Source organism: Dipodomys ordii, unplaced genomic scaffold, assembly GCF_000151885.1.
Source record: "Dipodomys ordii isolate 6190 unplaced genomic scaffold, Dord_2.0 Scaffold81, whole genome shotgun sequence".
Lineage (NCBI taxonomy): Eukaryota > Metazoa > Chordata > Mammalia > Rodentia > Heteromyidae > Dipodomys > Dipodomys ordii.
In genome coordinates this window covers 2,545,435-2,572,180 of record NW_012267297.1, presented here as the reverse complement: position 1 = coordinate 2,572,180, position 26,746 = coordinate 2,545,435, and the positions used below count along the sequence as shown (strand labels likewise).

The following is a 26,746-nucleotide window of genomic DNA, read 5'->3' as shown; positions in this document are numbered from 1 at the left end:
GTGCTCTACCACTTGAGTCACAGCTCCACTTCTGCTTTTTTTTTGGGTGGCTCATTGGAGATCAGACTTTCCTGCCCAGGCTGACCTCTAACCATGATCCTCAGATCTCAGTCTCCTGAGTAGCAGCTGGGATGACAGGCATAGACTCCCCTACCCCGGGGGTCAGAAAGGATTTGAATCATCTTTGAATCCTTCCCTCTTCTCCATCCTCCCTTTATTCTTCATCTCTTGAATGAGTTTCAACTTTCTCATGAAGCCGATTTGATCACATCCCTTCCTTTCGCGAATTTTCTACCAACTACGGGTTGCCTGGAGGAGCGAGTCAAAGTAAGAGTAGAGGGGAAAAGGAAATTCTTTAGTGCATCCATCTATACCAAGCATTCTTTTTGTCTTTTAGCCATGTTGGAGCATTGGGCTTCTATGTTGGAGTCAGTGTCCTTGACTCGACCTTGAATATCCTGGAGTCTTTTTATAGAATGATAGAAGAACATAGATTTCCCTTTAAGACCTGGGTGCATGGGCCACGGGCAGCAGGGTTCGAAAGGGACTTCAACAGCTTTAAATGCTGACATTGGTTTCTCAAGGGTCAGGAGAAAATTTCCCCCACTTTCATGTAGCTTTTCAATATCATTCTCCCCCCCTCCCCCCCCAGCAAATCCTGATCCATCAACATCTCCCACAATTTACCAAAGAAATCACTAGCTCTCTTCTCCTCATTCTCCTCCCTGCCCCTCCATCGATGCAAATTTTACTTTATGTGCATGCCATCATTTTACTTTAAAATGATTAAATAACCCCCACTTGTCCAGCTGTCTTTTTACCTTGAGTTTTATTGTATTTAATTTTAACAACTTTGGCTGTCTCATGACCTTTGCAAAGACTTTAATGTACTCATACAGAGAACCTGGAAGAGACAAAGAAGTCAGCAAGTTTGGGAATGGAGAATTCTCCATCTGGCAAATTCTCAGGCTGAACAATGAGACATTTTCTCATGTTACTAGAGATTTTTCTTTTGACCTCAGGGCCTGGGTGCTGTCCCTGAGCTCTTTCACTCAAGGCTGGTGCTCTACCATTTGAGCCACAGCACCACTTCTGGTTTTCTGGTGGTTTGTTGGAGAGCAGAGTCTCACGGACTTTCCTGCCCGGGCTGGCCTTGAACCACGATCCTCAGATCTCAGCTTCCTGAGCAGCTGGGATGCCAGGCGGGAGCCATTGGTGTCAGACTCAAGACGGTATTATTGTCAAGATTTTATTGGAGGTTTTTTTTTTCCCTTATAAAACCCATGGCCCTATTCTGATGCTTTACCAAAAAGAAAAAGAAAAAAAGGCAAAGAATTCAGAGCCATTCCAGATCAAGTTTTCTAAAGAATATGAATAATTTGAAGGTAAAGAGGTTTAAAGACAGCAGACACTTCCGGACCTCTTGTAAGTGAACCCCAGGCTTCACTGAATTTAATAGGTCATTATCTTCCCATGAATAATTTATGAGAAGTTTCCCATCCATTTTTTTTGGTTTTTCTTTGTTTAAACATTTGCAACTTTAGAGGAAAAGAAATAATCATTGGACAATGACTAGAATATGAGAAAATGATCAAAACTGGAGGTCAATGCCAGAAACTGAACATCACACACACACACACACACACACACACACACACACACACACACACACACACACACACACCCGACAAAAAGCACTTCTGGTCTGTGAGCATGCCAAATTGCAATACTGAAGCGCAGGCCGGCCATTCAGAAAAGAACAAAGAAAGGTCCTTTTATGAAAGGAGAGCGTGTGTTAAAGATACGTACAGGAGCACAATGACTTGTGTGTGGGCGTGCCCTTTCCCACGCCTGGTGTGAAGTCAGGGGTTCAAACACAAGTGAAACCTGTCCCCAGCACCTCCACACACCAACACCGGACACAGATCACAGGTAGGTGAAGGATGAGACCAGAGACTGAAACATCTACTTGTCGGCATCTAGCACTGTTCATCGGCTGAGACACAGAGAGACAGAGACAGAGAGACAGATAGATGGAGAGACATAGAAAGAACCAAAGACCAAGAGACAGAGGCAGACAGAAAGAGAAACAGAGAGAAAGACCAAGAGACAGAGACAGAAAGACAGAGACAAAGAGAGAGACAGAGACAGAGAGATACACAGAGAGAGACAAAGAAAGACAAGAGACAGAGAGACAGAGACCACGGGATAGAGAGACAGAGAGACAAAGACCAAGAGACAGAGAGAGACAAGAGACAGAGAGACAGAGTCAAAGACTGAGAGACAGAGACAGAGAGACAAAGAGAGAGATAGAGGAAGAGACAGAGACAGAGACAGAGAGACAGAGATAGAGACAAAGAAAGAGCGACAGACATACAGACCAAGGGACAGAGAGACAGAGACAAAGACCTAGAGACAGAGACAGAGAAAGAGAGACAGAGACAGAGAGACAGAGACAGAGATAGGGAGACAGAGAGGGATCAGAATACTTTCTGCCTTCAAAGACTTTGAAAGTTCATTGCTCTTACACACACACACACACACACACACACACACACACACACACACACACACGAAGAAACCAAGCAATCTGCAACAAAAAAGAGCAATGTTGGCAGGCTCCACCTGCCGCCATATTGTTCTCAACCGTCACTGGGGGTGAGACATGGGCCATTTGCCCATGACTTTAATTGTTTTTAATTTGTCGGTCGTGGGGCTTGAACTCAGGGCCTGGGCGCTGTCCCTATGGTCTTCAGTTCAAGGCTGGCACTCTACCACTTGAGCCACAGCACCACTTTTGCCCATGACTGTATACACCAGTCTGTCTCTGTCTCTTGTCTCTCTGTCTCTATTTCTCTACTCTCTCTGTCTTTCTTTCCATTTGTTTCCCTGTCTCTCTGTCTCTCTCCGTCTCTCCATGTTTCTCTCTGTCTCTCTGTCTTTCTCTCCATCTGTTTCTCTCTGTCTCTGTGTCTGTCTTCATCTGTGTCTCTGTGTCTCTGTCTTTCTCTGTCTCAATTCTCTCCATCTGCTTCTCTCTCTGTGTCTCTTTTTCTGTCTCTCTCTCCAACTGTCTTGTTTCTGTCTCTGTCTCTCTCTCTCTCTGTCTCTGACTGTCCCTCTCTTGCTTTTTCTCTGTTTCTCCACCCTCAAGGCCTGTCTCAGATTCCTTTTCCACACCCCACTGGTAGCGCAACTCCATCCGAGCGTAAAATGCAATTCTGGAAGCTGTCAAAGGCGATTTGGGAATTTGTCCAGGGGAGGGGAATGGGCAGCCAAGGGGGTTAACACGGCCTTTGATCAAAAACCAGGCCTGGCCGTCGAATAATGTTGCCACGTTGATGATGATTTATTTGCCAGGGAAAGCAACTTCAATAGGCAATTTTCCAGAACGTTCTAAGGAGTGGCAACCTTCCTGAAGCAACTATCCACTTTCTAACTGGATGACTTTGAAGGCTAAGGAAATCATATTAACCTTATAACATGTATTTAAACATAAAGCCATCTTGAATGAGACTAACAGTTTTTGAAGAAGCTCATATGTTGAGAAATGAAGACTCGGTCTGATATTACTTATGAGTACATCAATCTCTATGATTTTAAGCATGGGATAAAACAATAGAATAGCAAGAAATGTTAAGTTAAAAGAACTTATGTACAGTGTATGTGTAAATATAAATGATATGTGTGTGTGTGTGTGTGTGTGTGTGTCTTATTTCCCTTCCGGTCCTGGGTCTTGAACTCAGGGCCTGGGCGCTGTCCCTGCGCTTCTTTTGCTCAAGGCTAGCGCTCTACCACTTGAGCCACAGCGCCACTTCTGGCTTTTTCTGTGTATCTGCGACTGAGGAATCGAACCCAGGACCTCATGCACGCTAGGTGAGCACTCTACCACTGAGCCCCAGCCCCAGCCCCCCCAGCTTTGTTCTTGAAAGGGCCAAGCCCTCTATCCTCAGCCATTTCTACCTTCTTACAGCTGGCTGGTGATCCTTTTCTTGACAATTAACCGATGACACAAATCTAATTTTTCTCTTAGGATTCCCCCTCCTCCATGCAATAGCGCATAAGCAGCCAGGCTCAGCCTACTCAGGAGGCTGAGATCTGAGGATCAAGGTTCAAAGCCAGCCTGGGCAGGAAAGTCTGTGAGACGCTCATCTCCGATGAACCACCAGAAAACCAGGAAGTGGCGCTGTGGCTCAAGGGGTAGAGCACCAGCCTTGAGCTGAAGAGCTCAGGGATGGTCTAAGGCCCCAAGTTCAAGTCCCAGGACTGGCCAAAAATAACATAGTGCATAATCTTACATCAGAGGACGGTGACAATCTTGAGATAAAAGCATGGGGACTTCCTTGATCCGGACACCCGGACAGCCGGCTTACTACGCGGATACTCTCTGGCTTACATGGGCAAGACAGTTAGTTCCCTACTTACGACGTTCTTCATGTGCTTCACCAGGATGGTCAGCTTCGAGTCCTCATGCGACATGAGCAGCTGCACCCTGGGGGTCTTGTCTGATGGCTCCTGACCTGACAGGAAACGGTGGAAATTCACAGAATCACTGGGGGGTCCCACACCACGGGGCTTTGCCAACGCCCAGGGCCTGAGACAAAGCGCGCGTGGGAGAGACGCTTCAGGCCCCGTGCAAATGCTGTCCCGCACCACGGTCCCCCGGCGTGGCTCAATCATCCATGCAACGCGCCACGGTCCTCCAGCGTGGCTCAATCATCCATGCAGCCAGAGCTAGACATCCTAGCCATTCCTTTCATCCCACCCCACTCCAACGGTTCATGTGTGTGTGTGTGTGTGTGTGTGTGTGTGTGTGCACCAGTCCTGAGGCTTGAACTCAGGCCTTGGGCTGTCCCTAAGCTTTTTTGCTCAGGGCTGGTGCTCTACTGCTTGAGCCACAGCTCCACTTCTGGCTTTTTCTGTGGTTAAATGGAGGTCACCTATCTATCTATCTATCTATCTATCTATCTATCTATCTATCTATCTATCTATCTATCTATCTATCTATCTATCTATCTATCCATCCATCTATCTACCCAACTATCCATCTATGTATGTATGTATGTATCTATCTATCTATCTAATCTATCTACATACCTACCTTCCATCCATCTATCTATCCATCTATCTATCTATCCATCTATCTATCTATCTATCTATCTATCTATCTATCTATCTATCTATCTATCATCTATCTTTCTAAGTGTCTATGTATCTATCATCTATCTATCTCTTAACCTATCTATCTATCTATCTATCTGTCTATCTATCCATCAATCTATCCATCATCTGTCTTTTTAAGTGTCGATCATCTATCCATCTCTGTATCTCTGTGTCTATCTATCTGTCTATCTCTCTATGTATCTATCATCTATCTCTTAACCTATCTTCCTTTCTATCTATCTATCCATCATCTGTCTTTTTAAGTGTCTATCATCTATCCATCTCTATCTCTGCATCTGTCTATCTATCTCTCGATCTATGTATCTATCATCTATTAGTGAATTATGGTGAATTTACTTACTTAGGTCCACAAGTGAAGATTCTTCAATTGTTTGTTGTACAGGCTCAGAGAGAAAGAAGCTGAGCACACAATCACTCTGAAAGACAAGACAACATGCATATTTATTCATTTCTTCTGTCTATTTGCTATTCTTATCGGCTGTTCCTTGAGAATATTGCTGTGCACGTGTGCTTTTATTGTGCCAGTTCTTGGGCTTGAACTCAGGGCCTGGGCCTTGTCCCTGAGTTTTTTATTTTATTTTTTGCTCAAGGTTGGTGCTCTACCACGTGAGCCACGGCACCATTTTTGGTTTTCTGATGGTTCATGGGAGATCAGAGTCTCACGGACTTTCCTGCCTGGGCTGGCCTTGAACCGTGATTCTCAGATCTCAGCCTCCTGAGTAGCTGGGATGACAGGCGGGAGCCATTGGCACCCAGCTCGTACATGATTATTCTAGAAGTCTGTGAGAGCTTTTCGCTCATGTGCTCACCAACCCTGAGCTTCTAATCCTCCCCAGGTTGTCACACAATCTTTCCTCACTTGGTTAATCAGTGAGCTTTCAAGACTGAGCTTCATAGATAATGCAGGATTTCTGGCCGATCAATACTTGTCATCGAAAGACACAAGACCTGTCTTCAAATATTAATCACGTCCGTTACGAACGCAAATATTCTCATCCACCCAGCCATCTATCTCTATCTATCATCATAAATTAACCAGGTATCAATTCTCTTCTCTCCATACGATGATCACTTCTAAGGTTGTTCAATATGACCCTGTTTTTGAGAAATCTATCCACATTCAGGAAACTGATTACTTCATGGTTTCCTTTTTGTTTGTTTGTTTTTGGTGCCAGTCCTGGGCCTTGAACTCAGGGCCTGGGCACTGTCCCTGAGCTTCTTTTACTCCTGGCTGGCGCTCTACCGCTTGAGCCACAGCGCCACCTCTGGCTTTTTCTCTATCTGTGGTACTGAGGAATTGAACCCAGGGCTTCATGCATGCTAGGCGAGCACTCTACCACTGAGCCACCTGCCCAGCCCCTAACTGCTTTTAAATGAAACAAGCAAACTAACAAACCAACAACAGCTTTTCAGATAATGAAGAACTGCTGTGGAGGTGAACGGAACAGTTTTAAATTCAAGTCCTCATCAGTGGCTGTTTGGGGTTGCTTAACATTCTTATTCATATTTTGTTTACCAATTATATTAAATCATCTGTAATTTAAAACGATCGATCTTTTTTTTCTTTCTTTGCCAGTAGATCGATATAAAACCTAACTGGTTTCCCCCTAAATCATCTGAATGTATTCTGGTTACCAACATAATTATAGAAAAAAGATTAAAGCCTTCATCCAGACTGGAATAAATGGAATACAACGCTGAGATTCATTTTTCTTTTCCCTCAAACAGCATCTGAAATGCTCCCATTTATTAACTGGCCCAGCCAACATTCAGAATGGGTGGAAAGATTCAGTTTTATGAGTTAAAACAATAAGCCAAATCTCTTCCCTCCTTCCTGCCCCCCACCTCAGATACCAGGAAAGGCTGTGAAAATGGGAATTTAAGAAACTCCCGTGAGACTTTTTAAATCACAGCTGAACAGTAATTGCGTGTTACTGCCTCCTTCATAAGGTAACTTATTAAGATGTCTGGCCCGAGGCGCTGTTCTGAGTATGCATTCGAGTTAGAGTTCCACGCATGGACTCGAAGAAGAAAGCTGTCAGCTTCTAAAGAATCGTCTGTGACTCTGACTCTCCAGCGTCACCAGAGCTTGACCAGACTGAGAAATACGCCTGGCATCACGGATTGCCCACGCAAGACCTCGATCCTGCTGGTGGTGACATCCGAACTACGTAGGCTGCAGCTTACGAGAAGTAGAAATTCACTGACGAAGGATTAACATCTGGGCGCATCAAGCTGGAAACAAGAATCCCTATGCTCACTATATTTGTGTGTGTGTGTGTGTGTGTGTGTGTGTGTGTGTGTGTGAGAGAGAGAGAGAGAGAGAGAGAGAGAGAGAGAGAGAGAGAGAGAGAGAGTCAGTCCTGGGGCTTGAACTCATGGCCTGGGCACTGTTCCTCAGTTTTTCACTCCAGCTGGTGCTCTACCACTTCAGCCATACCTCCCCTTCCGGCTTTTTGCTGCTTGATGGGAGATAAAGAGTCTTCACAGGTTTTCCTGCCCAGGCTGGCAGGAATCACGATCCTCACATCTCAGTTGCCTAAGTAGCTGGGATTATAGGTGTGAGCCACAGTACCCCAGCACGTGCTCAGTATTAAGATGGGTCTACTCATCTGGATTTATTCTAACACTGGATTTCTGCTTCAAAAGAAGAAGAAGAAGAAAAAAAGAAACACCAAACAGTGCTTACACCACCAGTGGTCTCATTCCTTACTTAACCAGACTTTTCAGGAGTGTGTAACAGTACTGAGACAGGCTAAAAAAAAAATCCCGGTGAACACAGCTGAAAAAATGTTAAGAGAAAACAAACACATCCGACTATTTGTGTAAGTCAATCAACTTGAACGTGGTCCCATGTCGCTGTAAGTTTTATAACGAGTGTGTAATATTCTTTATAAAGATTCCATTTAGTTCACCTTACAGTTCTACCAAGGAGAGGTACAAGAGAGAAGTTGAAATCCGAGATCTCAGTTCAAAGCCAGCCAGGGCAGGAAAGTCTGGGAAACTCTTTGATCTCCGATGAACCACCAAAAAGCCCGAAGTGGAGCTGTGGCTCAAGTGGTATAGCGCCAACCTCAAGCAAAAAAAGCTCTGTGAGTTCAAGTCCCACAAACCACCCTACAAAAAAGTTTAAGAAGCAAAAGGAACTGTTCAATTTCCCATTTGAGGTACATTTTCTCTTTTCTTTCTCCAATTTACCATCATCTTTTATTTATATTCTTGTCTGTACTGTGGCCACCTTATAAACTTATTGAGGGTATAACCTGCATTGTCTTCATCTGTCTAATTTCTTCTCTGAAGCAAATCTGAAATTTTTCACCTGAAGTCACGTAGAGCAAGAACTCAATATAAATTAAAAAAAAATCTTTACAGAGTTATGTATAATGAGATGGAATATTTTAAAATAGTTACAGTAAATAAGTTTAGCATATATTGGAAACCTGAATTTGAAATTTAGCATTAAGGCATGATAATGTTATAGGTTGTAGCTTCCTTCCTTCCTTCCTTCCTTCCTTCTTTCCTTCCTTCCTTCCTTCCTTCCTTCTTTCCTTCTTTCCTTCTTCCCTTCCTCCCTCCCTTCCTCCTTCTTTCCCTCCTTCCTTCCTTCCCTTTCCTCCTCTTCCTCCCTTCCCCCTTCTCTGTTTCTTTCTCTCTCTCTTTCCTTCTTTCTTTCTCTCTCTCCCTTTCCTTCCTTCCTTCCTTCTTTCTTTCTTTTTTATTTTGTCAGTTGTGGGGCTTGATCTCTGGGCCTGGGCGCTGTCCCTCAGCTCTTCAGCTCAAGGCTGGTGCTCTACCACTTGAGCCACAGTACCATTTCCGTTTTTCTGGTGGTTCATTGGAGATCAGAGTCTCAGGGACTTTCCTGCCCTGGCTGGCTTTGAACAGGAATCCTTAGATCTTAGCTTCCTGAGTAGCTAAGATGACAGGCGTGAGCCACCAGCGCCCAGCCTCTTTCTTTCTTTCCTCTTTCTCTCCTCCTTTCTTCTCTTCCTTCCCCTTTGACATAGAGGAATAAATACTATTAGAAACAGGTTGGTGGTCATTCAAGATATCCAAGTTATTCAAGATGTCCAGCCTCCTAGCTGGAATATTCTAGAAGATTCTGGAAGAGGATCCCTTCCTGGTTCATTCTCATGGCCAATGGAACACTGAATAGAACAGAAGGTGATGGATTCCCCGGGCATGGGGGCGATCCGTTGGCTTTGTGAGTTCATGGTGTGTGTGTGTAAAACCACAATGGGGGCCGAATTAGGGGCCTAGAACATCTCTGCATTTCCCCCAGGCCCTTCTCAGCACTCTCGGTGGAAGCATCTAGCACCTGTCCAACACCCCTGCCGGGCCCCTGCGATACGTACGTGGGCCACGACCCGCGATCCGCCTGTTATTCCTTCCAGGTACCGGTTCAGGTCTCGGAATCTCTTGCGAGGCGAGCTCATGAAGGGTAAGTGCCACCAGTGTGGGAACCTGGCGGAGAGGGGAAATCGAGTCACGGCGTGGACATGCATCTCTGAGCCTCGGGAGCTGCTCACGGGCCGGTCTGCGGGCGTTTTCCTGGCAGGACTGGGGTCGTGCGGGGTAGGCAAGCTGTCCAGAAGCAAACCCCTGATGGCCTCGAACAGGACATTAATTTATACGTCCTTGTGGTTTGTTCTTTTCATCCATGTGGGGGCTGACTAAATAGCCCGCAGTTTATTGGTTTTGGTCTCCCCGCCCCCCCCAAGAAAGAGTTCAGATGATATGATTTCTTCCGGACTTGCTACAGACATAAATGAGCTAATTAAATTAGGCCTATTTACCAAGTGACATCTGCTTCCCAGCTGGCCGCAGGCTGTTGGAAAACAAAGTCAGTAGCGCTTTCGTGACTCATACACTTCGCTCTGCACTATTTGAAGCTGCATCTTGGGGGCGAGTTAGACTCAAGCAGGACCGGTTCCTAGAAGGGACATTTGTGACACATTTTGTTGCAAAAACCTATCTAGTTAGGAATCACCCCACGGGTTCCTCTGATTACTGTCCTCCGGATCTCTGTCTCTCTGTCTCTGTCTGCTCTCTCTCTCTCTGTGCTGGTCGTGGGACTTGAACTCAGGGCCTAGGCGCTGTCCCTGAGCCTCTTTGTGCTCAAGGCTGGCACTCTACCACTTTGGCCTCCAGCTCCATTTCCGGTTTTCAGGTAGTTCATTGGAGATCAGAGTCTCATGGACTTTCCTGCCCAGGCTGGCTTTGAACCGCGATCCTCAGACCTCAGCCTCCTGAGTAGCTGGGATGACAGGCGTGAGCTACTGGCATCTAGGTACATCCTCTCTTTTGTGAGATTTATAACTAAGTGGCTCTATTATCTCATTTATTGATTCTTGTTAGAAATATCAAGGAAGTACAAAATGTTAATACATTTAGATCATTATCTTCTAATAAAAAAAGAGTTTATGGCAGATCAAAATATTAAATTCTAGGGGCTGGGCAGGTGGCTCAGCGGTAGAGTGCTCGCCTCACATGCATGAAGCCCTGGGTTCAATTCCTCAGTACCACTACACAGAAAAAGCCAGAAGTGGCGCTGTGGTTCAAGTGGTAGAGCACCAGCCTTGAGCAAAACTCAGGGACAGCGCCCATGCCCTGAGTTCAAGCCCCAGGACTGGCAAAAAAGCCCTAAATTCTAATGGACTAAACATTTTCATCTGGATTTAGTTATTATAAAATTAGTACCAATACCATGAGTCAAGAATGTATAATCGGTTGCTGGTGGCTCACGCCTGTCGTCCCAGCTACTCAGGAGGCTGAGATCTGAGGATCACAGTTCTAAGCCAGCCCAGGCAGGCAAGTGTGTGAGACTCTTGACCCTAATGAACCACCAAAAAGCCATAAGTGGAACTGTGGCTCAAGTGGTAAAATACAAGCCTTAAGCAAAAGGCCCAGGCCCTGAGTTCAAACTTTAGGACCAGCACACAAACAAAATTTAATAGACATATAACATATATCTCAAAAGGATAACCTATGGTCTTATTAATATACATTTGCCCAGGCTGGTCTTGAACAGTAGTCCCCCTATTTTAGCTTCTCAAGTGGCTGGAACTACAGGCATGAAAAACTATGCCTGGCTGGGTGTGGGTTGGGCACACCTATAATCCTAGCTACCCAGGAGGCTGAGATCTGAGGATCATGGTTCAAAGCCAGCCCAGGCAGGAAAGTCCATGAGACTCTGATCTCCAATGAGCCACCAGAAAACCGGAAGTGGTGCTGTGGCTCAAGTGGTAGAACACCAGCCTTGAGCAAAACAAATTCAGGGACAGTGCCCAGGCCCTGAGTTCAAGCCCAAGGACTGACAAAAAACAAAACGATGCCCGGCTCTAATACTAGTAATTTGGTTTGCCTCTTTTCTGGTTCTCAGAGCACTTTTAGACCCTTGGATGATGTAAAGATTCTGGTTACTGGGATGAAGATGGAGGAGAGGAAGGAATCTGCCCCTCTTTGAGCAGAACCATTTTTCTTTTTTTAATTTTATTTATTTATTTTTTTGTCAGGGCTTGAACTCTGGGCCTGGGCGCTGTCCCTCAGCTCTTCAGCTCAAGGCGAGCGCTCTACCACTTGAGCCACTGTGCCACTTCCGGTTTTCTGGTGGTTTATTGGAGATAGGAGTCTCACGGTCTCTCCTGCCCGGGCTGGCTTTGAACCACGATCCTCAGATCTCAGCCTCCTGAGTAGCTAGGATTATAGGCGTGAGCCACCAGTGCCCGGCTCAGAACCATTTTTAAAAGCCCCTTCCAGAAGAGCTTCCAGAATTTGTAAAAGCTGGAAGAACTTCCTGCTCTGTGCAGGTCTGGGAAATATCCAGAAAGACAAAGAGGCCAATTGGAAGGCCGGGGCTCTGCACTGTGAAGAATTGCTGCGTGACTCTTCTTGACTGGCTTTCTGATCATAGTTGGCTTTTGTTTTTGTGTGTTTTTCCCCCCAGATGAGATTGATGGACTCCGGGCAGCTGTCAGCCAACCCAGGAGTCAGCGGAAACTCCACCCTCCTGGTTCGTTTCTAGGCAGAGCTGTGAGCCCTGAACTCAGAGAAGGGTCAGACCTGAAGGCGGTCCCTTCTCCTCCCTCGATTCCTTCAAACAGCTTTTAAATATCCATGTCTGTCCCTGGCCAGAGAGTGGAACACAACCCGAATTAGTCTGAACCCTGAGAAGAAGGCTAGGGAGGGAGAGTGGCTGGTAATTTCATAATTCTGTATGTTACTTCACTAAGCAAATGGTGGAAGTCAAGAATGGATGGCCACTGATCAAGGATTAATGTGTGTGTGTGTGTGTGTGTGTGTGTGTGTGTGTGTGTGTGTGTGTGTGTGTGTGTGTGTGGACAGTCCTGGGACTTGAATTCAGGGCCTGGGCACGGTCCTGGAGCTGTGTTTGCTCAAGGCTAGCACTCTACCACATGAGCCACAGCTGTACTTCTGGATTCTTGGTTGTTCATTGGAGATGAGTCTTGTGGATTTTCCTGCCTGGGCTGGCTTTGAACCATGATCCTCAGACCTCAGCCTCCTGAGTAGCTGGGATGACAGGTGTGAGTTCTGGCACCAGCCACAAGTATTTATTTTTACCTCCACTGAGATTCTGGTTAAATCATGGGACCTCTAAGAAGCTAGCCCAGGCAGGAAAGTCTGTGAGACTCTGATCAACAATGAACCAGCAGAAAACCAGAAGTGGAGCTGTGGCCCAAGTGGTAGAGCGCCAGCCTTGAGTGAAAGAGCTCAGGGACAGTGCCCAGGCCCTGAGTTCAAGCCCCAGGACTGGCACAAATATATATATATATATATACTCAGCCTTCCTAAGGGCAATACCATAAATTTGGGGATAAGTGAATCTTTTTAAGATAAGACTCATTCTTTTGTTCTGTATTGAAATCCATTATCTAAACATAGCTCATTAAAAGGGAAAATTTTCAGGTTAGACGGACTGTTTATTTTCATTGTATTATAGCTTATTCCTTAAAATATTGTTTTCATTATGACATGAATGGTTGCAACGATTTCTCCCCCTGATTGCTCTCAAATGAACGCAATCACAAATTAAACGCAGCCAGCTCAGTTTTTATAATGAACAATTAGAAAGCTAAAGATTGGTAGCCAGGAATATGGCGGTGGAAGAGAAAGCAACTAGCATTCATGTATTTGTTTTTAATTCTGGGACTGAAACGAAAAGTCTGCTACCATCCCAAAGAGCACGCGACTGGTTAAATCCTGCATGTTCGTTTGCAATTTTATCTTAATGGGAAATAATTTCAGGAGATTCAATTTTCGAGCAAGTAAAACACAAGAACATGTCCAATAATGGGGGCCAGCATGAAATGGGTCTCTATTTTCTTTTTCTTTTCTTTTTTTCCATTTTCTTTTCCTGCCTGCCTAATCAATGGCTGAATGGGAAAAGAAAATTGCCAAACGTGTTTTGCTTTAAGAGCCAAAGCCTTCTTTCTGTTCAGAGCAGGATAGACTCTTGGGGACAGATTGAACAGTGTTGAAGCACATGGTGTTGCTACCACATAGGAGGAAAAAACCCCACCCAAACCCCTCATCATAGCTTTTCCTTTGGTTCAAGGACAAGCATGAGAGACAAAACATCCTAAAAGTACAATGTCTTCAGGAAAAGAAAACAAAAAAGTGCAGTATCTTACTCCGGGAGGGTTATTGATGGAAACTGCTTCTCCAGTTGGCTGTGAAGTTTCGATAACTGATCAAATGATTTTTCTGTCAGGTGGATTTCCTTGTCAGCATCAACCACTTGGATCAGATAAAGCTGGAGCAAAACAGGCAGAAAAAAAAAATAAATCAAAATCAAAATCAGAATCGAAAGATGGCCATGGAGCCGGGTGCTGGTGGCTCATACCTGTCATCCTAGCTACTCAGGAGGCTGAGATCTGAGGATCACGGTTCAAAGACAGCCCTGGGCAGGAAAGTCTGTGAGACTCTTATCTCTCATGAACCAGCAGAAAACCAGAAATGGAGCTGTGGCTCAAGTGGTAGAGCGCCAGCCTTGAGTAAAGAGCTCAGGGACAGCGCCCAGGCCCTGAGTTCAAGTCTCATAATTGAAAAAAAAAGATAGCACCTGTAGTCAATTTCTTTTCATATATGTGCCAGTCCTGGAACTTGAACTCAGGGCCTGGGCGCTGTCCCTGAGCTTCTTTTTTGCTCAAGGCTGGCGCTCTGCTACTTGAGTCACAGCTTCATTTCTGGCTTTTTCTGTGTATGTGGTTCTGAGGAATCGAACCCAGGTCTTCATGCATGCTAGGCGAGCACTCTACCACTGAGCCACCTGCCCAACCCAAAGCTGAGACATCCTGATCTCCAGTTAGCTAGCAAAAAGCTAGAAGTGGAAGTGTGGCTCATGTGGAAGAGCATTACCCTTAGGCAAAACAAAAACAAACAAACAAAAAACCCTAAGCTAGACTACGAGGCCCTGGGTTCTGATCTCAGCCATCTGAGCAGTTGGTGGGACTTGAACTCAGGGCCTGAGCGCTGTCCCTGAGCTCTTCAGCTCAAGACTGGTGCTCTACCACTTGAGCCACAGCGCCACTTCCAGTTTTCTGCGTGGTTCATTGGAGATCAGAGTCTCATGGATCTTCCTGCCCGGTCTGGGCTCGAACCATGATCCTCAGATCTCAGCCTCCTGAGTAGCTGGGATGACCGGCGTGAGCCCCCAGTGGTGTTCAGCTGAAAGCATCAAGTTGTAACTCAGTTTTCATTTGCTCAGTGAAAAATCCGGGGAAGGGAAAAGGCAGGCTGGGGTACATGAAGGACGGGCTTGTGGCCTACATGGTGGGGGTGAGTCTTGCTGAACCCCAAAATTGTTGCTTGCCGAATCATCCGGGTGGTCTTTGGCACCCAGGATTCCCGGGGCGAGCTGTGTGGGGCTGATTTGCTGGGGTGGACGGCTGCCATTTGTGCAAGAATGTGGATCAAGTTATTCAGCTTCACCGGGAAGCAGTCCAGGCTCTCCTTTATCTTCCTGGAGACACGAGACACAAAAGGAAAAGAAAACAGAAAAACAACTGCCGCAAGTCAGATCCCCTGGTGACAACGAGGCTTGTGTGCAATTTGTGTCCTTGTGCTGGCTAGGTAGATGTGTGTGTGTGTGTGTGTGTGTGTGTGTGTGTGCGTTGGAAGGGAATACGAGCCATCTGTGTTTATTTAGAACCCAATTTTGAAATACATATATGTGTGTGTGTGTGTATATATATATATATATATATATATATTTGTTTCTGTGTTTTTCCCCCATGAACTTCAAATTCTCCTCTGGAGATGTGCTGTTGTAGAGATGAACTCGTGAGCCAAGATAACAGAACTCTAATGGCCACGTTGTATGTGGACTTTTCTTTTCCATAGTTGGACTTTGTTCACATTGATGTGATACACTTAGAAATTGAGTTCTTTTTTAAAAACTAAAAGCCCATTCTAGTTATAACCGTTGAAAATATTTTTGCATACATCCAGAAGTTAATCATGTATGTTCGAAGAGGATTAGAAGGTGGGACATAGTATATTCTGCTCATTTCCTTCTGATTTTTCTGGAATTTTCCCTGTGTGTGTGTGTGTGTGTGTGTGTGTGTGTGTGTGTGTGTGTGTGTGTGTGTGCCAGTCCTGGAGCTTGAACTCAGGGCCTGGGCGCTGTCCCTGAGCTCTTTCACTCCAGGCTGGCGTCTACCACTTGAGCCACAGCGCCACTTCTGGTTTTCTGGTGGTTCCTTGGAGATCAGAGTCTCATGGACTTTCCTGCCCAGGCTGGCTTTGAACCGTGATCCTCAGATCTCAGACACTCTGAGTCGCTGGGATGACAGGCGGGAGCACCAGCTCTTGGCTCCTTTTATTCCTCTCTATTCTCTCTCAGCACTTTCTGTTCAGGGTGGGACTTTTCTATGGATCGGAGCTCTGGTTTCCTTCAACAGTTCCTAGATGGCTCTGGAACTTTCTAAGACTTGAGACAGAACCTTTTGCCCTTCCCTGCAAACTGAGGTCTGCAGAAATCTACTCTAGTGTCAGCTACTTTCTTCAATTGGTCTGATTTGCTCCGTTCCTAAAGCTCACCTGTGAGATTTTTGCTTGTTTTTTAACTTGAGTTTGCCTTGCGTTCTAGATTTTCTCCTTACACAAATTCTATGTTAACTAATTTTTTTTTTTGGCCAGTCCTGGGGCTTGAACTCTCTGGGTTTCCTTTGCACAAGGCTGGCGCTCTACCACTTGAGCCACAGCGCCACTTCTGGCTTTTTCTGTGTGTGAAAGACACGATGAAGGTCTTGGCTGGTTTCCAAGTTGGGGTTTCTGGGCCTTCAGAATTCACACGAGGAAGCCGCTGACTCTCCACCTATGTACTGCAGGTCTTTAACTGTATGGGGACAAAAATTCGCAGCTCTGTGGCCCTTACTATATTTTCTAATGGAAATACCTTGAAAACATTGGTCCTAGCCGGGCACCGGTGGCTCCCGCCTGTCATCCCAGCTACTCAGGAGGCTGAGATCGGAGGATCAAGGTTCAAAACCAGCCCAGGCACAACAGAGTCTTGAGATACTTATCTCCAGCCTGGAGACATGGTTCAAGCAGTAGAGCACCAGCCTTGAGCGAAAAGCTAAGCAAGAGCATGAAGCCCTGAGTTCAAGCTCCAGTACTGGCAAACACACATGCATGTGTGCACGCACACACACATCTTAATGTGCAACAACAGAAAAATCAACCATCTTATAATAATTAGAGCTATTGAAGAAGTGGCGCTGTGGTTCAAGCGGTAGAGCGCTAGCCTTGAGCAAAAGAAGCTCAGGGACTAGCTCCCAGGCCCTGAGTTCAAGCCCCAGGCCCAGCACGCACCCAGAACATTAATCATTAAGGCTATTGAGACATGAACATGTATTTCAAAATAGCCAGGCACTTTAGCTTAAATCATCGTACCGTAGCAGTGGTACACACTGCATAGATCAGAAAGAGCCAGAGCGCATGCCCAGATTTGTCCCGTAGCTAGAAGCAGACCAGACTCAGAGACGCGTGGGTGATTCATCTTTTAGCCAATGAGTGTTGGAATTCTTGATAGGTCCATTAAACTTTGCAAATGCTTTTAACCTTTAGACTGATAGCATCCCAAAGTACTCCACATGGCTTCATATTGCTTCATATTCTGCCTTGATATTTAGGTCAAATGAAGCAGCTCGGAAACTTTGGTAATTCAGAACCAGATTCTTCCATGGTAGAAAGGCAGAACAGCTAGCCAGCTATTAAGCAACATAATGAGAACTACAGAGAGGGCTGGGCAGGTGGCTCAGGGGTAGAGTGCTCGCCTAGCATGCATGAGGCCCTGGGTTCGATTCCTCAGCACCACACACACAGAAAAATCCAGAAGGGGCGCTGTGGCTCAAGCAGTAGAGCACCAGCCTTGAGCAAAAGAAGCTCAGGGACAGCACCTAGGCCCTGAATTTCAACCCCACAGCCACCAGAACTGAATGACAGACACCAGTGGCTCACGCCTGTAATCAAGCTACTCTTGAGGCTGTGGATCAGAAAATCAAAACGTCCTGGAGACTCCATCTCCAACTGGTTAGCCAAAAGCAGGACTGGAGCCATGGTTTCGGAGGCAGAGCACCGGCTGAGCAAGCAAGTGGAAAGACTGGCAGCTTTAAGTTCAAACCCCAGCAACCAGCAACAGAGCAATGGGATAAAATGAATGATGAAGACGGAAAATAGGCCAGAAATGACACTCTACGTCCTCAAGCAGAAAAGGTCCAAGGTATCTTGTACTGACTGTCACCTGCATCCGGACAATGGTGTTATTTCCCTAGACTTACTTAATTAAAAAAAAAAAGAAAGCAACAAACAGAAAAAGAGGTTAGAAGAAGAAAAAGTCAGCCCCGGGTCGCTGGCCGCATGGCCAACTGTCTGCATTGTCTTTCGGAAGGAAGCAGGGAATGCATCATTTTCCCATCATAAATCTCTTTCCTCCAAATTGTTTTTCTGGATAGAGTTCAAGTGCAACAACTGATTTATTTTTATTTATGTATTTATTTTTGTCAGCTCTTTGCTCTTTCCGACGGCCTTGAGCTGAGCAATCTGCTAGATGGAAAACGCTGTTGAACCAACAAAAACCCTGCTATGAAAAAAAAACAAAGCAAAAAACATGCACAGAATCTGTCTGCAACACCAGGGCGTGACCTCTGGAAATGAAGACACCACTGACCACCCGCAGGACAGGTTCCTCCCAGGGAACTGGGCAGCCCGAGCCTGCCTCATAGGCTAGACTGTGTACCAGCTCATGTGCGCATACCTGTAGTCCCGGTGCACGGTTGTCCTTACCTGGTAAAGTGACTGGTGGCTTCCAGGTCGGAGTCTTGAGGGCGGAGATTATCATAGACGTATTTCAGGTCTTCAGGTCCTCTGAGCTCAGGTAATCCCGCATGTAACATCTGATCCCAAACGGAAAACGAAGCAGCGATAAACACCAGTGGAAATCAAATTCACCCGGTTCATTCGGCCGACAGATGAATAAAACCCTGAGGTTTATGGACGTTTGTGCATGTGAGAGAAAGTTCCTGCTTCCAAATGGCTCCAATTTCAGAGGTAGGTAGAGGCAAACCACAGGTATCAAAAAGAACCAGGGGCCGGTGGCTCCCGCCTGTCATCCCAGCTAGTCCAAGGCTGAGATCTGAGGATCGCGGTTGGAGGCCAGCCTGGGCAGGAAAGTCTGTGAGACTCTGATCTCCAAGGAACCACCAGAAAAAGTGGTGCTGTGGCTCAAGTGGTAGAGCACCAGCTTTGAGTGAAAGAGCTCACGCCCAGGCCCTGAGTTCAAGACCCAGGACAAAAAAAGAACCACAAGAGGAAAAAGCCAACACACACACACACACACACACACACACACACACACACACACACTGTAACCGGCAAAATGTTTGCACGCCAAACAACTGCATTTTATTCTCAGCAGTCTGAGGAACGGCCCAGGCCTGAAATTCCATTCCCAGGCTAGTTTTCCCAGCTCTGCCCAGGAAAATCCCAGGGATTTCGGGGAAACCTTTCAGATCTTCATGTCTCAAAGCAGAGCAGGCTGACGCCATGCATCTTGGGAAGATCAGATGAGCTTTATGTGCTGCACGCTATGATCCCCAAAATATACATGTCATTCATCTGCAAGGAGACAAACTCTCCAGCACACCGTGCACAAGATGCAGGTATACCATGGGGTGCAGGGAAAGAATACAAAGCTCATTCTTCTTCTTCTTCATCCTGTGACCTTCAGAAGAAGAGTTCAACGCCCTCCTTCTCTCCCTCCCCCCCCCATTGGGCAGTAAGTATTATTATTATTGTTGTTGTTGGTCATGGTGCTTGAACTCAAGACCTGGGCGCTATCCTTGAGCTCTTCAGCTCAAGGCTGGTGCTCTACTGCTTGAACCACACTGCCACTTCTGGTTTTCTGGTGGTTCATGGGAGATCAGAGTCTCACAGACTTTCCTACCCGAGCTGGCTTTGAACTGCGATCCTCAGATCTCAGCCTCCTGAGTAGCTGGGATGACAGGCGTGAGCCACCGATGCCCAGCCTCGGGTAGTGATTATTAAAGCAACAAAATGATCAAGGCTATAATCGTTCTGTGAAGTCTCTGCCCATCTCCAGGAAGACATCGTAGTCATACTCGAAAGGAAAGGGATGCTGTTCTCTTTGGTAGTGGACGGAATTCTTTGTGGGAGAGAAAAATAAATCAAGAAATAATGGATTCTTCTAGAAACAAAATTTGAGGCCAGGCGCTGGTGGCTCCCGCCTGTCATCCCAGCTACTCAGGAGGCTGAGATCTAGAGGATCACAGTTGGAGGCCAGTCCGGGCAGGAAAGTCCATGAGACTCCAGACATTCAACGAACCATCAAAAAGCCAGACATGGAGCTGTGGCTCGAATGGTAGTGTGCTAGGTTTGAGCGAGAATACTCAGGTTCTGAGTTCAAGCCCCAGGACTGGCATAATACATACATACATACATACATACAGGCATAAATATTAATATATGCATCTATAAATGAAAAATTATATTCTAAAGGCAAGAGAAAGCTCCTAATTTTGTTTCCGCAGACATCTACCTGTATTGTTCCTCCTTGGATGTCCAAATCTATTTTGATAGTGATGAGGAAGGAAGGATTTATTATTATTTTTTAATCATGTAGAGAAATTAGAAGTCCCACGGAGAACACACAATACAATAATGGCGGTGATAATCACTTCCAGCAAAGCCAATGATCCCTGTGCGCTCCGTGAGTAGAGATGGATTATTATTATTATTATTATTACTATTATTTTAATACAAGAACACCTGAAGGAGTTCAGGCTTTTATACGAGCGACCTCAGCCACCAGACTTACTCTTGGGAAAGATGGGAAATCCAGAGATAATTTTTCCCAGGAGGAAATAATAATAATAAAAATAACAAGAAGCAATCACCACCTATATCTGGGAATAAGGTGCTTTCTTCTGACGAAGAGCCGTTTGCTCAGACAAGAATCCAGGGCAGATGCTGCCAAATGGGGGAGAGGGAGGGTGGGAGAGGGTCCCACAAAATACAAAAGAGGGAGGGAAAAGAGAGAGGGCGTGGGTAGGGAAGGGAGGACCACGGGACAAGGATATCAGGAGGATCGTGGATCAAGATGCATTGTATTTATAATCCGCTTGGTTCAAGGGAAACTCCCTTGTCCATCAACTTAAAGCTAATGATAATAATCATTCTGTTAATAATAATAATAATAAAGATCTCCCGAATGACTGCGATTCATAATCAACAATACAGACGGTTCACAGATGATAGAAACGGCCACTCACAGATAATCGCTCTTAACTGGTAAGTCAATTCTTGAGTAGTAGGCCGAGGTAGTGTTAACACACAGGAGAATCCGTATTTCCCCTTCGTTTAGGACTCAGAGTTGGTTCGATTAGAATACACCCAGATATCTGATATATTCTATGCCGGCAACTTCAAAACAGCTAAGCTTTAGTAGTTGTGAGATCTATTGTTATCATGGTGGTTAAAATACCATAAGGTCCACTTTATTTAAATGAACTAATATCCCCCAACTCTTTACTCAAGTGTCGGCTTAATCTACCATAAATCGTACGTTGAAGCTTTTCTTAATGCCAGGTAGAAAATATATTAAACAGAAAAAAAATAGCATTCTGAATTCTTCTCGACAAGCTGACTTAAAAAAATTTTCCTTTAGCTTGCTCAATTATTGTGCAGCTCAATTTTATTGTCATCCCAGAGACAATATTTGTACTTTTCTGCTTTAGGTTTTATTTTTTTTTAAATTTCTGTAGCTAGTGGAGGTGGTGGTTAAAATTTGGAACTACGTCTTTGATGTATTTTTTTTTAACATAGCTATTTAGAAATATTACTTGAAGGCACCAATTTCATCGTCTTTATTAAGTGGGAAAAATTTTGAAGACTGTGTCTTGAAAGTGGATGTGTAATCTACAGTTTCTGGCATATCGTGAGCACTACTAGGCTTATGGATCTTTCTAGATCTTTCTGGAATCTAGCCAGACATGCTTACTTCTGACCTCAGAAGTCAGAGGTCAGAGTCAATGCTACTTGGATTATTTATTATTTGGAGAGAGGAGAGAGTTGGATGGTGGAGTTGGTCCTTTTGTAGACTTTTCTTTGTGGCCATTATAAACCACAAAGCATTAAATTCCACGTATCTGCATTATGAACAGATAGATCGGAGATCAGAACGGAGAATCAGGCAAAATTCAACATGGTAAGATTGGCGGATGATGTATGAACGGGAGAGTGTGTAAAGGCATTTGTGCAAAATTCTCACGCAAAATACAACTGAAGGCATTCTTCCTTTTGTATTTTTTGTCAGTCCTGGGACTTGAACTCGGGGCCTGGGCGCTGTCCCTGAGCTCTTTCACTCAAGGCTGGTGCTCTACCACTTGAGCCACAGCTCCACTTTTTCTGGTGGTTCATTGGAGATCAGAGTCTCACAGACTTTCCTGTGTATGTTCGTTGCTTTAGATCTGTGTGTGTGTGTGTGTGTGTGTGTGTGTGTGTGTGTGTAGGGGGGTGGACGGGGAACTCCAAGCCCTCAGCAAAAATGGACTGGTGAAAGAGAGACACCCACAGAACTCATTTTTGGGGGAGGGACTTGTGCCACCTTACCATTTCTAGAAGGTTCAGGAGCAGTCGGCTGTGCCTTCGGACAATATTGTACGCCCTGCAACAGAGCTCCACAAACTCTTGGAAGTGCTGTGGGGTTTTCCCGCCCTCTGTGATGAAGTACTCCATCTCCGAAGTAAAGATGAAAGGAGCCCGGTCCCTGGAAACGAGAGAGAAAGGCAATCAGGACACTAGAGAGCGCTCAGGTGCAGAAACGGCTGGAGAGCCCGCAATGGGCAGAGAGGACCCCAACACAACGGGGAAGATTACGTTAGGTGCTACTGTGTCCATCCACAGGGCATCAACTTGTTAATTCTTTCTTGTTGGACGTGGGACTTGAACTCAGGGCCTGGGCGCTGTCCCTGAACTCTTTCACTCAAGGCTGGCGCTCTACCCTTTGAGCCACAGCTCCACTTCCGGTTTTCTGGTGGTTCATGGGAGATCAGAGTCTCATGGACTTTCCTGCCCGGGCTGGCTTTGAACTGCCACCCTCAGATCTCAGCCTCCCTGAGTACCTAGGATGACAGGTGTGAGCCACCGGCGCCCATTCGGTCTTGCCTATGTATCCAAGAGGAATGGTAATGTGGGTTCAATCAAACCATCCTTGAATTACTCATTGCAGCTGAATGGCCAAGGCCTCAAAAACCTGGAGGAGTGGAGTAATGGCTCGAGTGTTAGAGCACCAGCCTTGAGAAAAAAAAAAGCTCAGGGACAGTGCCCAGGCCCCCAGTTCAAGCCCCAAGACTGAAAAAACAAAAGAACTCAAAAAACTTAAAAATAAAGTCCAGACGTCTGCCCACAGAGGAAAGGCCAATCCAACAGTGGTAGGTCATGTCATGAAATCTTATTTGTCCCTAGAAAGGCCTAGATTTGATTCGAAAATGCCACAGCGTGGATGAACACGCTGTCAGAGAAAAATATCAATCTCCACACAGTCCATGGGGATGTAATTCCATGCTTAGATGATTCTAGAAATCACAAAATCACAGCGTTGGAGGAATGGAGGGCAGGAAAGAGGAGCAGATACAACTTGGTAGAGATACAACTTGGCTTTATTCTGCTTGTGATCCTTAGCATATAATTCCCTAAATTCAATCCTATAAATTCTGTAAAAATAATACGGCTCTCTAAATTCCAGAAATTAACAGGGAATTCTAGAAGTTCTGTCAAAATGCTACACATTAATTCTCTAATGTAATTCTATACATTCCAGAAGTAAAGTCTATAAATTCTATACATTATCAGCTGGGAATTCCAGGTCTCTTGGTATTATTTCTTTTCCATGTGAATCTACAATTACCTCTGAAGATGTTCATAATATATTTTTTTCCCTGTGAGTTAGCTAGATAGAGACTTTGGCTGAAGTCTTGGCTTAAAGTTTGATGGACAGTGGAGGGACACCAGGAAGGACTAACATGAATCTTGAAGAGTTGAGCATTCAATGGCTTAAGAGAAGAAAATCGCCCCAAATTGGCTATTAGAAAGTGTTGGCCGGTGCTGGTGGCTCACGCCTGTCATTCCAGCTACTCAAGAGGCTGAGAGCTGAGGCTCACGGTTCAAAGCCAGCCCAAGCAGGAAAGTCTGTGGGACTCTGATCTCCAATGAACCACCAGAAAATCAGAAGTGATGCTGTGGTTCAAGTGGTAGAGCACCAGCCTTGAGTGAAAGAGCTCAGGGACAGCACCCAGGCCCTGAGTTCAAGACCTATGATGGACAAAAAAGAAAATAAAAAAGATAGAGGTATTGAAATAATTATGGAATGAATAAAGAGGTCAGGAAATGGAGAGTCAAGTATATATATATGTATATGTATATGTATTTCCTCCCCCTGGAAATTGAGCAAGAGACTAAGCAGGACTCTATGAACATTAATTTTTCTTCCTTTCACAAAGTGACTGATTAAATCTGCACACTTAAGGACAAGGATTGAAAGACTGGAGAGTGTGGGTGGTAGATTTTGTACCCTGAATTTCAATGTGGGACTCACTAATCAGGCACACTTATTATTATTGTTGTTTTTATATTACTATTATTATTATTATTTTGTTGGTCATGGCACTTGAACTCTGGGCCTGGGCGCTGTCCCTCAGCTCTTCAGCTCAAGGCTGGTGCTCTACCACTTGAGCCACAGCACCACTTGCGGTTTTCTGGTGGTTTAGTGGAGTTAAGAGTTTCCAGACTTTCCTGCCTAGGCTGGCTTTGAACTGTGATCCTCAGATCTCAGCTTCCTGAGTAGTTGGGATAACAGGCGTGAGCCACCGGCGCCTGACTGTTGTTGTTATTATTATTTCTGAAATTGATTTCAACTTAGTATTATTATTATTCTTGAAATATATTTGCATAAGGTGGTTGCATTTCAGATTCTTACTCTTAGTCTTGAAATTTATTTGCATCAGACAGATGCATTTCAAGTAATTATTACTCTTGAAATTTATTTGCACCAGGTGGATGCATTTCAGATTATTCTTCTTCTTGAAATTTATTTGCATCAGGTGCGTGCATTTCAAATGATTATTCTTGAACTGTATTTACACCAGACGGATGCATTTCAGATGATTACTAATTGTTATTAGTCTTGAAATTTCTCTGCATCAGGTGCGTGCATTTCAGATAATTATTATTCTTAAAATGTATTTGCATGAGACAGGTACATTTCAGATGATTACTAATTGTTATTAGTCTTGAAATGTATCTGCATCAGGTGCATGCATTTCAGATGATTCCTATTATTGGCCTCAGACGGATGCCTTGCAAACGGAACGTGGTGCCAACGTGGCGTGAAGCTGGGCTGTCTGCAAGGCTTCTGGGCGTCGGAGGCGTGTCTGGGGGCCCTGGGGGTGTGGTGATTGACAGGAGACACCCCGTGGGGCGAGCTGGGGGCCCAGCTCGCTCTTTCTGCAGCTGCCAGGGGCGACCTACACTGTGGAGAGCCACGGTGTGCCGCGCAGCACCATCAACCCGGTCTCCCGACTCATCACCCGGAGTGAACTGGGAAGGAGCCTCTGTGGTCCTGGGGCAGCTCAGGAGATGCAGGCCAGCAGCTTCAGCCCCCCTGGGGGACCCCAGCCTCTCAAGCTGAGCCTCCCTGATCAGGCCTTCCATGGAAGACAGCCTCCCCCTCCTCCTCCTCCTCCTCCTCCTCCTCCTCCTCCTCTTCAACCCCCCCCTCCTTCTCCTCTTCAACCACCCTCTCCTCCTCCCCCTCCTCCTCCTCCTCCTCTTCAATCTCCTCCTCCTCTTCAACCCCTCCTCCTCTTCCTCTTCCCCCTCCTCCTCCTCCCCCTCCTCCTCTTCAACCTCCTCCTTCTCCTCTTCAACCTCTTCCTCCTCTTCAACCTCCTCCTCCTCTTCCTCTTTCCCTCTCCTCCTCCTCTTCCTCTCTCTCCTCCCCTCCCCCTCCTCTCTCTTTGTATCACTATGATTGTTATTGTTATTATTATTTTTAACTTGAAAATGCTAAACACAGAGGAGTCCCAGTTTCATAACTCAGGCACAGAGTATGGAGCTCTTCAGCTCCAGGCTGGTGCTCTACCCCTTGAGCCACAGCGCCACTTCCGGTTTTCTGGTGGTTCATGGGAGATCAGAGTCTCATGGACTTTCCTGCCCTGGCTGGCTTTGAACCGGGATCCTCCGATCTCAGCCTCCTGAGCAGCTGGGATGACAGGCGGGAGCCACCGGCCTGGTTTTTGGGTAGGAGTGAGGCATGCTGGGTGTGAGACGCTCTTGTGCACTGACCTTTTGACCCCCCCGAAGGTCTGAGCGTGACCCAGGATCTTCCCGAAATCGATGTGGAACAGGTGGCCGGCGGAGGTGAGCATGATGTTGTCATTGTGCCGGTCACACACGCCCAGGAGGAAGGTCACCACGCACCAGCCGGCGCAGGACAGGAGGAAGTTCTTCAAGGCCTGGGCGAGAGGGCCCAGCATCACAGCCATCAAACAAAAGCAGGAGAAAACCACAGAGCAGGACACACCCTAGAGACCCAGGCCCACACGGCTCTGTTCTGGAGGCTGAGGCCTAGAGGAGCCGGATTGGAGGCTCAACTCTAATCTCCGTCCAATTAGCCAGCCTGAGGCTAGCAGGGAGGCCTGGCTCAGGTGGTCGAGGCACCGCTGTGAGCAGTGACTGAGACAGTGAAGCTGTGGGGACATGAGTTTGAGTCCCGAGGGGCAGACAATGACAGGAGGCCTAGGGAACGTGAGCTCAGGGCCGGCCTTGCTGGGCAGGCTGGATCCCCAGCCTCCTTTATCTGGCTTCGTGTTTGGCTTGGGGTGGGGCCGGCCTGTGCTCCCTGGCCGGGTGAGGCCTGGCGTGGTCCGGCTGTCTGTCCTCCCTGGGCCTCCGTCCAGGTGTGTTTAGAACTTAGGATGGAGTCCGGGTGCTGAAACTCAGTCCCCCCCCCCCCCCCCCCCCC

At 46.1% G+C, this 26,746-nt stretch overlaps 1 protein-coding gene across 1 annotated transcript in view; it reads right to left on the bottom strand.

Moving 5' to 3' along the window:
- The window catches only part of Pik3c2g (phosphatidylinositol-4-phosphate 3-kinase, catalytic subunit type 2 gamma), a 153,051-nt gene that overhangs the window by 23,591 nt on the left and 102,714 nt on the right, over nucleotides 1-26,746 (bottom strand). The window contains exons 22-29 of the mRNA XM_013025051.1: nucleotides 26,068-26,237; nucleotides 22,336-22,492; nucleotides 18,493-18,602; nucleotides 14,974-15,166; nucleotides 13,836-13,957; nucleotides 9,540-9,648; nucleotides 5,525-5,600; nucleotides 4,426-4,520 (exon numbers count right to left, since the gene is read on the bottom strand). Of these exons, the coding sequence (XP_012880505.1) occupies nucleotides 4,426-4,520; nucleotides 5,525-5,600; nucleotides 9,540-9,648; nucleotides 13,836-13,957; nucleotides 14,974-15,166; nucleotides 18,493-18,602; nucleotides 22,336-22,492; nucleotides 26,068-26,237 (1,032 nt within the window). The remainder of the gene's footprint in view (nucleotides 1-4,425; nucleotides 4,521-5,524; nucleotides 5,601-9,539; nucleotides 9,649-13,835; nucleotides 13,958-14,973; nucleotides 15,167-18,492; nucleotides 18,603-22,335; nucleotides 22,493-26,067; nucleotides 26,238-26,746) is intronic.